General features: G+C 35.6%; 1 protein-coding gene across 2 annotated transcripts in view; it reads left to right on the top strand.

Annotated features, from left to right (window-relative positions):
* LOC144967919 (somatomedin-B and thrombospondin type-1 domain-containing protein-like) overlaps positions 1 to 12,804 on the top strand; it is a 97,206-nt gene extending 84,402 nt beyond the window's left edge. For both annotated transcript variants that reach the window (XM_078905691.1, XM_078905692.1), the window contains exons 4-6: positions 8,826 to 8,949; positions 10,113 to 10,271; positions 12,185 to 12,804. In XM_078905691.1, the coding sequence (XP_078761817.1) occupies positions 8,826 to 8,949; positions 10,113 to 10,271; positions 12,185 to 12,317 (416 nt within the window). In that variant the 3' untranslated portion in view covers positions 12,318 to 12,804. The remainder of the gene's footprint in view (positions 1 to 8,825; positions 8,950 to 10,112; positions 10,272 to 12,184) is intronic.
* The last annotated feature ends 1,613 nt before the right edge of the window (positions 12,805 to 14,417 follow it).

Raw genomic sequence — 14,417 nt, 5'->3', positions numbered from 1 at the left:
AAGCTATCAGATATTATCAAGAATTCAAGAATTCCGTGTAGAAAGACCAAACTAGTAGTCCTTACGGTGCAAGTCCCAGGCTGAAGAGTTTTTGAAAAGACGATTTTAATCGGTCGATGTTTGAAGTACCTACGAGTTTTCTGGCCAAAATGTTAAATCCGGGTGTATTTGGTGGGTTTTTGTTGGGTTTTTTATGTGTTTGTTTTGTGTTTGTTTTTCAAAGAACGGCAGAATAGAGTGCGTTGGGAATTGATAATCTGTCTGGCTGATTAAAGAATTAAAAACAACAACAACAATCAACCCAAACAGTTCAGTGACAAAATTGGAAATCATATTATGAAAAGAGAGAACACGGAGAATTAGGAAGAATGGGAAGGGGAAGGCACAGAGGTAGAACACAGAGAATGAGGAAGAATGGGGAGGGGAAGGCATAGAGGTAGAACACAGAATGAGGAAGAATAGGGAGGGGAAGGTACAGAGGTAGAACACAGAGAATGAGGAAGAATAGGGAGGGGAAGGCACAGAGGTAGAACACAGAATGAGGAAGAATAGGGAGGGGAAGGCACCGAGGTAGAACACAGAGAATGAGGAAGAATAGGGAGGGGAAGGCACAGAGGTAGAACACGGAGAATGAGGAAGAATAGGGAGGGGAAGGCACAGAGGTAGAACACAGAGATTGAGGAAGAATAGGGAGGGGAAGGCACAGAGGTAGAACACAGAGAATGAGGAAGAATAGGGAGGGGAAGGCACAGAGGTAGAACACAGAGAATGAGGAAGAATAGGGAGGGGAAGGCACAAAGGTAGAACACAAAGAATGAGTAAGAAGGCAAGACTTAAGAGGGAGAATGAGGAAGAATGGAGAGGGGAAGGCACAAAGGTAGAACGAAGAGAACGTGGAAGAATAGGGTGAGGAAGACCAGGCACAAGAGGTAGGAAGAGTGAAAAAGAGATGTAGAGGAATACAGTGCTGATTGGGGAAGGAGGGGGGGGGGAGAGATATATAGAGAAAAACAGAAAACCTACAAAGAAAGAGAGATAAGAGTAATGGAGATCGATTTAGAGATAGAATATCAGCTCGGAAAGACGTCCAAAGGAGGTGACAGAATTAACAGACGGGAGGAGAAAGAGAGAGAGAGAGAGAGAGAGTGTGTGTGCGTGTGTGTGTGTGTGTGTGTGTGGTGAAAGAGAAGGAGGGAGGGGGATATAAAGAGTAAGATAAGAATAATGGCTATCGAAACTTAAAATAGAAACTTGATAGGGGGAGATTTGGTTAAGCTGCTTATCGCCAGATTGAGGAATGAACCGAATTAATAACCAAATTGTGTTTTCTAGCAAAGTCCTAGGGCGAGGACACTTCCAGGGCTTTTTTGCCCCCAAGCCTATTTTAATTGGCTCAACATGAGACGTTCGAAAATTGAATTGCTACTAAGCATCAACTTTTTAAGAGTTTTACATTTTTTTAAATATATGAATAAACCTGTCAATGAATTCTTCTGTCTTTCTTCGACAAAACCCATTTTTGTTTTAGCAAATTCTTACGTCAAATATCTGTCGATTAAGATAACCCTCAACTTGTCTTACTCCTGCGTCTTCAATCCACGCCAACTATCCATTGCTGAACATGACCATCAACTCAGGTTGTTTTGTTTGTTTGTTGTTTAATTTTGTTGGTTATAATAAATGGCATTCTCTAACGTTGGCTGTCAGTACCCTTTATTTTCTCGCATTCTTATAGTATTAACCAAAACATTATAATATACAATATTATATTATAATATTTATATTCCTGACCTCCCATATTGGGCAGGGGGGTACACACTGTGTCCTCTATCTCCTTATATCTGTTTGCCGGAGTCCTGGCCCTGGCCGGAGTCCTGGCTGGGAGGGAAACAGTCAAATGCATAGTTATTGTTTTGGTAGATTTTTTTTTCCTTGTAAAAAATATCTCTGTTATGTATTATTATAATTGTTATTTTGAATGTATAATGTAAGCATTTGAGTGTATTCCTCTTTGTTGAGTCTTGTGCTTTTGTCCGGATGAGACTTATAGGTGATCTCAAACAATGTACATTGGTGGTATGCTCTTGGAATCTACATCTGATCCCTATTTGTTCCCAGTTTCCCTTTTGTCTTACTTGCTCTTGGCTGCTTTAATTGTAATTCTAGAACTTTTTACTATCCCATTTTCTTCCTTTTTACTGGCGCTGATATAACCTAAATGTGTTGTAAGCGCCGTAAAACCCTTAAAAACAACAAACATTATACACAACGTAAGTTTAATTTACTATGAATAGCTAGGTGCAGTCAATCGTTTTGCTCCGATTCGGTGTCGACACTGTAGCAAATTAATGATATATGTGTCAGTGCATGACATAATCAGTCAGAAGGTGAAAATTTTGGATTTGCATTTTTTTTTTCCATTTTCTGAAAGCATATGCTCACCAGAGCAGTTTAATCTTTATTTGAAGTAAATCGGGTGATTGTTCATGAAGTTATGGTCAGATGTATGGGAAAGGTATCCAGCAACTCTTCTCAAATTTCTTACTTTTTGAACTTGACTCGCTGTAAAAAAATATTTAGAAGTGAAATTAAGCTTTGATATTTCCCGAAGATGTACAAAAAGGGTTGATTTAATCATTTATGACAAGAATTAATTTTAAAAAATAAAAACTTAACTTCTAACTAAACTCAGGTTTTTTTGTTTGTTTGTTGGTTTTTTTATTTACAGTGTATTTGAGAAAATAGGATACGGGATTCTATTGATGCTATGCGTTTAGGTAAAATACAACATCCGCCATCCAAATTAAACATTTCAACACACAAAACTGTGTGTAACCTTCAACTTTTATAACTGTCTGATTGATATAATCTAATGAGAACTAATTATTAACAGGCTGTCTAAAAATACAACCAAAGAGCTCTGTGACGTCAACTTCGTTCCTTTTCTATCGGTCCACTTTTTAGAACCCATTATTATCGTTTGTCTATTTATTGGTCTGCCACAAAAATTCTGAATATCTAGTCATATTATAGGATTAAAATACGAATTCAATTAAAGAGTAAACAACATGGGTCGACTATTGAGGAATCCTCTTTTGCGTTGTTTTCCGTTTCTTTCCACATCAATCCTCGAGGCTACTAGAGACATCCTCGCATGTTGAATGAAGAGCTCTTGGCAAGAGATAATTGGCAAAAATATTTCGGGAGTTATTACCCTTGTTACCCGTAAAAATAGTAGCTAAACCCAGTAATGGAAATGAATAATCAATGGCCTGAAGACTGCGGTGCTTTACTCTGTGATTCTGTATTTTTTTGAGCATTTAAAATTGCATTGAATCGATGTGTGCATATAGATATGTAGGTTTGACCCTTATGGGCCTAGTTTAACATTGTTGTAATAGACAACATTTTGCGTCATTTTTTGATATTTCCATAACAACAACGAGCCCATAAGGAATTGGGTTATCAGACCTGCAAATGTGTGACGCCGCATTGAATCATTGAACATCAATTCTAAAATGGAAGATGCATACACAGGAACAGAAGAAGGATTTATTTTTTTTAATTTACCAAATCAATCATTGAAATTTGACACTTCCTGTTAGGTTGCTACGAAACGAAAGTGGAAGCGTTTCCTATAGATAGAATGCGCTTGGCCAAGGAGTTCACAACATTGCCATCCGGAAGTATAACGGACCAATACACAAACTCTGTGTAACCATGAACTTTTATAGTCTGGTTAATACAGTTTAGTGAGAACAACTCACAAACGCGGATGGCAAAAACAATAACAAAGGCCTGAGTGACGTCATCTGCATACTATCTATATTTAATTTCTCTTTACCTCTCTGACTGTCGGTGTAAATACGCTTTGATAAATGTTTGCGATTATCACAAATAATTATAAAGATTGTGATACACACGCACAGATAAATATTAATAATGATAATAATTCGAAATTCAGAGAACTGACAGGATACTACGATAAAAGAAAAAAATAGATATAAGAAAGAGAGAGGAGGGGCAGCATCAGGTAATGAAAAGAAAAATTGAGATTTTATATAGCGCAATATCCACTAAATCTGCCCAAAGCATTTTACAAGGGGTCCCTGACCAACAGCAATACGTAACATGAAGAACGAAACATGACGCCTGTTAGGCGATATTTAAGTGTTTTTTTTTTCCTAACAGAGACAACGCTGTTAACGGCCAGGTACTCATGTGAGTGAAGAGCCTTTTCCAAGGACTCAACTATGCGCCGAGCGAGGCTTGAACCCAGGACATTCCGATCATACCACGAGACCATATACCGCACAAATGAAAGAAATATACGAGAACGAAAATAACAAAAAAACAAAAACAATACACACGGGATATACCTAAATACTATTATTAATGTAAGGAAGGGGAATGTTTTGATTGTATACTTTGATAAGAAGGAAGTTTCGAGAAAAATACATTGACATATTGTTTCCTAAAACGGGGGGGGGGGGGGGGGGGCTACGTTTCAATAAATCTTTTTTTTCTTTTATCGTAATATCCTGTAATATCCTGCCAGTTTTCCAGCAACATCAAATAAACGTTTTCATTTAAGCCTCCGAGTCTTAGTGGTCACTTTAGACAAATATCCCCCTATGAAGTCCAGCCCATCAGCAATGACCGCCGCAAACAAATGAAAGTGCCTGACCAGTCCATCCCGTTCCTTTTTTCCCCCTTGTTCTTTTCTTCTTTTAAAAAAAAATTTCATCGTGACTCATCGTCTCAAAACGGTATGATCACACTTGAAAATCCTTAAAATTATGCAGGCCGATATCAACTTTCCTTTTGTACAAGTTTTTGTAACTTAGATGTTCATAGAGTTCTGAAACTGGAGCTAAAATTTCGTAATTCTAAAATGTTTCTACTAGGGCCGGTCTGCATATATGACTGAATATCCATAATGTGTCAAAAATAATAATGGATGTTGTTGTTTGTTTTTGTTTTTGTTTTTTTTGTTTGTTTTTTTTTTTTTTGTTATTTTTTGTTTGTTTGTTGTTGTTTTGTTTTTTTTTGGGTGGGGTTTGTTTTTTTTAAGTTGTTTTGTTGGGGGATTTTTGAGGGTTTTTTGTTTTTTGTTTTTTAGTCTGTTTGTTTTGTTTTGTTTTTTTTTTTTTTTTTGTTTTTTTTTGTTTTTTTCTACTGTGCCTTTATATGTTTCTCCCTTTTAAATATTTTTATTTCAAATAAGATGCATTGAGTATTGTCCAATATATTATAACTTAGGTTTTAAGTGATTTAAGGAACACTTGGTCCGTTTTCAAGCCCCATTACTGATCTGATAATGTGATATATGAATACAGTTTTTTGAGTATCTAAATCACCCCGTCATCTTACTGTTTCGATGCAGTGAGTCCCATTTTTAGTTAAGCCAATTTAGCGCCAGGGCGGGCCATAGGAACCACTTAAGACGGGGCGCCTATTCCCCCCAAAACCTATTTTCTGGCCGTCTTATTCACTTTGTCCATCGCTAAAAATCCATTTCATGTTCTTTGCTCCCATTTCCCGCTACAAACGACGCCTCCGGCACTTGCCCTAACCAGATTTCGACCACACGCGATATATTCGTATAATAATGTGTCGTCATCATCATCATCATCATCATCATCATCATCATCATCATCATCATCATCATCATTATCATCATCATCATCATAATCACCAATATTATTGTGTGTGTGTGTGTGTGTGCGTGTGTGTGTGTGTGTGATTATCATTTTTTGTTTTGTTGATATACTTCCATCGTCAAAATCACCGACTTAAAATGCTTAGGTTGTTTTGTTTGACACAAGGCTCGTGTTTGTCTTGGCGTGGATGAATGAAAATTGAAATTTTGGCATTGTCTTGTGTGTACTTTCCACGTCTACTATGTTCATGATTCTCTTAAAACAAGTGTGTAGGTCGAAAGATTGGGCTTTTTGTTGTGTCGTGATAGTCATTAGAGGTCTGATCCGCCCAAAATTAAATAAAACATGGACGCACAGCTTGTATGTAGGTTTCGGAGGTTTGATCGATATTTAATATTTCATTCAACAGATTTGTTATAGCCAATTTCGGGTTGCGTCTTTTTCGATACAGTGTCCATTGTGTTGAAAGCATTGGTCGCTCGCCATTTTGAAGAAATATGTACCGTAATCAAGGGACTGAACCGTATAAAATGTCAAAATTTAACTCCCTTAGTCTTTACCGCATACTCTCTATAGTCGAGCATCGCGAGAGCAACCCGTTTACAAGCAAACTCAAACAGTCTGGTTTCAAAACCGAGTCGAATCGTTTGTTTTGTTTTGTTTTTTGTTTTTGTTTTTTGACTCCTATAGAACCGTGATGGGGGGCTAGGTCTTTCAGATCTGACCGATAGTGCCTTGTAATAAAGCAACGTCCCGTCCAAAGAGTAGCATAACCTCCCTAAGCGAACAAGGAGGTCACTTGTGTCTTCTATCCCGCTTCATCTGTCTCCAATATGCTTTCTCTCTTTGTCTGGGAATACGATTGCTAATTTTTGACCTAGCCCTGGCCGGAATCCTTAGCTTGGAGGGAAATAGTCAAATCTATAGTTATAGTTTGGGGAGATGATTTTGCCTTGTAAATCATCTCCCTGTGGAGAAGATCAATTGTTATTGCAAACTTTGTAGTTTAGTGTAAATCATCCGATGCTTTTGTCGTCGTTCGAACTCTTGGCCTTGCAACTCTCCAGTGGTTCTTATGGCCCGCCCTGGCGCTACATTGGCTTAACTAAAAATGTAAACATCGCATCGAAAGAAACGTTACGATGACGGGTACTTTTAGATACTCAAAACTAAATGTTTTCTTCAACCCGATGCTCCTAATGTTCTAGACTGTTTATATACAAGTGAGAAACATCGAAAGATTTTTTTTTTAAATAGAATAGAAAAATAGAATTCCCTTTATTAAATCCCAAGTGGAAATTTGTCCTTAGGGTCTATTCCAAGGAAAGACTGGAATAACCCAGGTGTCAGCCGCAGTGCAGTACCTCAAACTGATCTAGGGCGAGGTGACTTGCTCAAGGCCACACAACGAGGCGGGTAGTCGAACTCAGCACCTTTTGGGTAAGAAGCAAAGACCGTACCTCTGAGCCACGCCGCTGCCCCATGTCCTGACTGCGTTGTTTGAATTGTATTTGGCATATTTGGTATAGAACTATATATAGATCCCTTTCTCCTATCCCATGTTTTCTTGTCTGTCTCTAGTACACTAGTGCACTCCAATTATACTAATTTGCACAATTTATTGAGCGCTATTATTTCTAATATTTTTCTCCTCGGTATTCAATCTCGCTAGTAAAACTTTCCGTATGACATCTGTATAAAATAATCCGACAACCCGAATTCGACTCACGATTGTTAATTAATTTTTATTCATGGACCTTTCTATTTCACCATAATGAAAAATAAATATTCATGAGATTGGCTATGTGTGTAATACAATACCACATACCAGTTACGTATGTCCTGTTTACTTCGAAGAGTCCATGAGGCCAATGATTTTAAATGGGCGATGCCCAACCATTTTTATGTCGAGTTTTAAATAAATGATATGTTGAATACTTGATTCAGTTCCATCAACAAAATCAAATAAGCTCCGTTTGTCATTATCTTGAAAGAATTATGAAGATGCATCGTTCATCCATTGTTAAGAGCTTCAAAGAACTCCTGCAGAACATTCATGTTGTCGATGTTAAGAGAATAGTATAGCATTTTGGTGGATTGATTATTGCCCCTCGCCTATCGGGCGACTTGACAGCCCCAAAACTGTTCCAAATGCAAGGAATAAGTATGCGTATTCCTAAAATGTATTAGGCAACGAAATGTTATAAAGTGTCAGCATTGTCCAAAAAGCGGACACCCTCTTGTGAAAAAAACAAAACCCACGGGATTGATTAGGATAACTCAAAGACTTTTAACTATGCACAGATACATTCTTTCACGAAGTTCATAAATATTCATCACATTTCCTTAAAGGAATTAATACATTGATACACAACCCAATTTTATCTCTCGGTGGCTTTGAGAAGTCAGCGAGTCCAATTCGAGCTGGACAAAGCGCAGCCATTTTAATGACATCGTTTGTAATTATCGCGTGTAATAGCGGCCTTTTCTGCTTTTGACTCGCTCGAAATTTGCCATTCAGTTCGAACAGAATAGCTCAGAATGGTTCTTAATGTGACACGTTAATTGTTCTGTTATAATTTTGCCAAGATCGTCATAATACATATTATTAACCAGACTGTGGTTCAGAATTGCTGGTTTTTGTAAGGGAATGTCAATGGAAGCTCGAAGAGACGCACGGAGGAGGGGGAAAGGGGGAGGGGAGGGGGGGTGGCACGTGCATAATTGCATTGGTATGTTTGGAGGTTCGGATCGTGGGATGAGGGAATTCTGTACAAGGAACTGGGTTAAATTATTTGAGAATAACGGGTCTGCCTGTGGTGTGTAGTAAGTAAGGTCTCTAGAGCCAGAGTTTATTCAGATATATGTTACAGGGGCAGTAACATTTGATTGCTACCCTTTGGATAGGACGCCAATTTATAAGTCACATGGAAAGAATTTACTATTTTTATTATATTATTATTATTATTGTTATTATTATTATTATTATTATTATTATTATTATTATTATTATTATTATTATTATTATTATTATTATTATTATTATTATTTATTATTAATATTATATTATTATTATTATTGTTGTTGTTGTTCTTGTTGTTGTTGTCATTATTATTGTTGTTGTTATTATTATCATTACCATTCCAACTTTCTGCTCCTCAGAGCGAGCTCGCATCCTTCCCATCGAATTCGGAACATACCGTAACCTCAAGAAATACGATCCATGGAAGGGAATTCTCAAGAATCTCTACAACAAATACTTCAATGAAATCTTTACCAGAGCCACGTAAGTAATTCTGCATTCTAACAAAATATATAGATCTATGCCTTTTCATTTTGGCCGGAAAATATTTACTTACCACTTATTTTACTTACTTACGCCTCTTTGGTGTTTCATCAACACATAAGGTCGACAGTAAGGAGCGCCAATGACTTCTGTCTTCTGCCAGATTCCGGACCTCACCCCTGATCCAACCGAAGGATGCCATCCTTCTTTCCACCGATCTCCTCCAAGTCTCCAGTGGTCTTGCCTAATGCGATTACCCATTTTCTGAAAATAACAAATTAAGAAATCAAGGAGCAGGCGCCGATGTAAGATAAAAATCTGAAGCTTTGTCTAGTACCTTCCATACACACTCGTTCAGATCTTTATCTTGCGATTACCCTGCGGTGTCCATCTGAGCGCTGTTTTCGGGATTGATCCCTCCTTCATCCGACAAACATGGCCAATGCATCTCCATCTTTTTTATTTGACTGTTTCAGAAATGGGAGTTGTGGTCATGACGTCATGTCAGCTTTTTGCAGAAGATCTTTAGTTCATATTTTGTTGGGCCAAAAAATGTTGAAGATTTTTCGTAGACATTTGTTTTGGAAAATATCTAATTTGCTACAAACGGTTTTTGTTGATTTCCAAGATTCTGCTCCATATATAAGTACTGATAACACATTACTCTATTTACATACGAACCTAATATGGGCCTAATTTCTGATTGTTGTAATGAACAATATTTTGCTTCATTTATTTTATTTTTTTTCGATTTCCATTACAACGAGCCCATAATGAATTGGGTAATCAGACCTACAAAGAACTGCACGTCGCTCAAAGTGGTATTATGTCAGGATGACTTAGATGTAAAATAAAGTGATTATTATTTTTATTATTATTATTATATAGTAGTTAGTAGTGTAGTGTAGTAGTAGTTAGTAGTATAGTATAGTATAGTAGTATAGTAGTAGTATATTTGTTAGTAGTATATTAGTATTATTATTATTATTATTAGTAGTAGTAGTAGTATAGTAGTTGTAGTAGTCGTGTATAGTAGTAGTAGTAGTAGTAGTAGTAGTAGTAGTAGTAGTAGTAGTAGTAGTAGTAGTAGTAGTAGTAGTAGTATTTAATTAACTAATTAAATCTGTGGATTTTAAATCCTTTCTTTTAAATTCAATCTCTAGTTACCGTGCAACTTTTAAGATTACCAAGGCCCATTTCGGCTGTAAGAACTCAGAATGGGCGAAATACCTTGAAGACGGTGCCACTGTGTGTGTAGAATGTCAACCAGTAGCCATGAACAGGGAGATCGGTATGAGGTGTCTGGGCCACGGTGTCTTCGGGTAAGTTGTTTAAATAAGCGTCTTTATCCTCATCATCATCATCATCATCATGATTATCGTCGTCGTCATCATCATCATCATGATTATCGTCGTCATCATCATCATCATGATTATCGTCATCATCATCATCATCATCATCATCATCATCATCATCATCATCATGATTATCGTCGTCGTCATTATCATCAGTAGCAGCAGGAGGAAGAGGAAGGAGAAGAAGAAAAATTATGATGATGATGATGATGATGATGATGATGATGATGATGATGATGATGATGATGATGATGATGATGAAGAGGAGTAGGAGAGGAGGAGGAAAACTATACCTGCTCGGCAAAACAATATATCTGAGACTCGATCTCAATGTTTTCAAATGATTTGTTTCATGCCTATATTCTGCTCTGTATTTTGCCTTTAAAAAAAACATATAATATGATAATTCCCATTATCAGGATCAATAAAGTATATCCTATCTTATATGCCCGTATCATACACAAGTTGTCATATTTTCACTGGGTGGGGTTCCCGACCTCCCATAGTGGGCAGGAAGGCACTTACTGTGTCTTCTATCCCCCCTGTATCTGTATCTGTTTTTCAATTGCTTTCTGTCTTTGTCTTGGAATGAGATTACTTGGTTTTGCCCTGACCCTGGCCAGAGTCTTTTTCTGGGAGGGAAACAGTCGAATGTAACTAACAGTTATAGTTTTGGGAAATGATATTTTTCCTTGTTAATCATCTCTCTGTTATGTATTGTTATTTTTTTTTTTTTTTAACATATGATTTGTAACCATTTGAGTGTATTCCTCGTAGTGGGATATTGTGCCTGTGTCTGGGTGGAACGTTTAGGTGATCTCAAACTAAGTACTTTGCTAGTGTGCTCTTGGAATCTACATCTGTTTGCTATTTGAACCAATTTCCCTTTGTCTCACCTGTTCTTGTCTGCTAAATTGTAATTCTATAACTTTTTACTATCCTATTTTCTTCCTTTGTACTGGCGCTGATATGATCTGAATGTGTTGCAAGCGCCGTAAAACCCTTAAAAACAACAACAAAACATCATATTTTCAGAAAAATAAGTGGGGCAGCACTTATAGAAAAGGTGCCAGAAGGCAATAGAGAATAATTTTTTTTTCGCGGGATGGCGTCGATTGCAGAACTACCCTCTCATGTCTCATGACCAGTCGGAGTTGCGGTACCAATAAGGTCTTGGGCTCGAGCCCCCATCGCCGCTGCTTGGCTTTTTTCCTTTCGTCATACTCATTAGGACATATCAGCGCCAGTAAAAAGGAAGAAAATTGGATAGTAAAAACATTTTAAAGGTACAATTAAAAGGACTTGAGGAAAAAGTAAGACATAGGGGAATGGTTCAAACAGGGAACAGATGTAGATTCCAAGAGCACACAGTCGGTGTACTTAGTTTGAGATTACCTAAAAGTCTTATCCTAACACAAGCACAAGATCCCACTGAGAGTAATACACTAAAAGTTTTACAAAGCATATGTTAAAAAAATAACAGTATTTATTCCGTCTACTTTAATTCCGAATGGAGCCATTTGGTGGACGCGATGCGCTCACGTGATCACTTTTAGCGTGCGTCTTTCAAGTGATCAGTTCATTGTTTGGAAGTTCCTTTAATTAATTATTATTTATTTCTATTTCTGGATAATAATCCACTTAATCAATTTTATTCACAATTGACTCCTTTGGCATTAAGAGACGGAATGATTATAATTACACTTCACCTTATAGGTAAGTCTCGCCTAATTATTAAAATAACAGAGAGATGCTTTACAAGGAAAAACATTTAACTTTTCATTAAAAAATAATAACAACATTTATTAATTTGATTTTATTCCTCATGTTTTCCTCCAGTGCTTTAATACTTTGATTTTATTCCTCATGTTTTCCTCCAGTGCTGAGACTGAGTGGAATGCGGTAGATGTCCCCCATTGTCATGGTAAATGGACAATGGCACACAAGCACGAATCACGGGTCTGTGAATTTAACGTGGATTACGAGAATAACAGGAATTTCATCTTCGTATGAGACAATACGGTCTCTGTCTGACGACGATGACGATGACGCCAGTCAAGAGTCACAGAATAACATCAAAATGACGCGAAGAGAGAAAACAATTATTTAATAGTTGGTCTTGTTACGTTCATTTGTTTGTTTCTTTTTTTCTATTTTTTTTTTTTCATTTTTTTTCTTTTACATATGACGGTTTCAGTTTAACAGAAATACGTAGTTTCGTTCAAGATTTTGAGATTTTATTATAACTACTTTGTTGTTTTGTTGTTGTTGTTGTTGTTTTCTCGCTAAAAAAGTAGATATCTATCATGTTTAGTATTTAATTTGATTTTAAAGAATTCTGTGAAAGAAATACATAGACGGTTTCCCTGCATAATATGAGGATATTTTTAATGGGTTATAGGACCTACACGCAAAAAGGCGTCTTTACAACCCCCAAAACAAATACTTTTCTGACGGTTAAAATGATCAATCAATAAATTGTAAAAAAAAAACAAAAAAACAAAGAGCCATTAAAAATATTATTGCCTTTTTGATGATTTTTTATTTGGTATTGTTTTGATTTGTTGTTGAGGGTTAGGGGGTATTTGTTTGTTTTTGTCTTTTTTTTATTTTCTTTAAAATGGTGGTTTGAATTTGTACACGACCTTTTTCAAACTTTACTTGCTGCGTTTCTTGTTGACGGTTTTGCCTTGAATGAATTCGTGTATTGTTCATGTTTACTTTTTTTTTTTTAACGCTGTACATTTTTTAATGGTCAGTGAAGCATCCATAAATTGTTATATGTTTATGCTAAATGTGAAAACATCCACCAGTGTAGTAGTTAATAATTATGTATTTGAAATCGTTTTGGAGAAAACATTATTGTCAAAACGGTTTTTTGACTTTTGACTTACTTAATATAGTTTGTATGCCATTACGATAGCAAGTCCAATATTATCATGTTATTTTTAGATCAATATTCAGAATTTATTGTCATTATTTGTTCGACTTGTTGGGTTCTTTTTGTTAGATTATTTTTTTAATGCTTCTTTTTTGTGGCTTTTTTATTTTATTTTTTTTAATTTTTTGTTTGTTTGTTGTATTTTTTTTCTTTATTTAATATTGATCGGAAAACAATTAACCAACTAGATAGTTGAATGGACTTAAAAGAATTGATAAATTGCAAATTAAAGTTGTTCCTATTGTATAACGACAAGATGTAAAAGTATGTTTGTGGAACATCAAACTCAAACAAGTCAAATATGACATCCCTGTGACAAGTGAGATATCTGCAACGAGATTTATGATATATTTTATTTTATTTTATTTATACTTAGCGTTCAATCGTGTCATTATTGCGATTTGATATCATCAATTGCCGTTCATAGAGCATAGGACTTACTGTCGATTTAAATCCGATTTTTAACCCCCCTTTTTTTTGGTATCAAATTCCGGTTTTTTATACAAGTTTAAGATTTTATACCAGTTGCTTAGAATGGAAGAAGACAGGTGAATATTTTTAAAGATATTTTTTTATCCTTGTCAGCGGATCTGTTGTACTATTATTATTATTATTATTATTATTATTATTATTATTATTATTATTATTATTATTATTATTATTATTATTATTATTATTATTGTATTATATTATTTTTATTATTATTATTATTATTATTATTATTATTATTATTATTATTATTACTATTATCACATCATCATCATCATTACTATTATTATTATTCTGATTTTTATTCTTCATCTTATTCTTCATATTATTATTATTATTATTATTATTATTATTATTATTATTATTATTACTACTACTACTACTATTGTGTAGATATTCAATACAAGCATTTCATCCCTTCCTAGGCAAACAAGACACATATTTACCCCAGTGTGTCTCACATGTATCTTCACCGCCTACCGTTTTTATTGTGGGAGCAAACATCTTCACAAATTCACAAACGATCACAACTCAAAGGGAATATTCCCCCCATTTATACATTGCAATGATACTTACGAAACAATGATTTGGAAATTAACATTTTGTCGTTGTTTATATTACATGCTTTTTCAAATATTTGCTTGAAAATTCAGAAAGTAAATGTTAATCTTTCAAATTCTTAA

The sequence above is a fragment of the Berghia stephanieae genome, chromosome 3, assembly GCF_034508935.2.
Source record: "Berghia stephanieae isolate SIO BIC M18660-M18661 chromosome 3, UCSD_Bste_1.3, whole genome shotgun sequence".
Classification (NCBI taxonomy): domain Eukaryota; kingdom Metazoa; phylum Mollusca; class Gastropoda; order Nudibranchia; family Aeolidiidae; genus Berghia; species Berghia stephanieae.
This window is presented reverse-complemented; position numbering and strand designations above follow the sequence as displayed.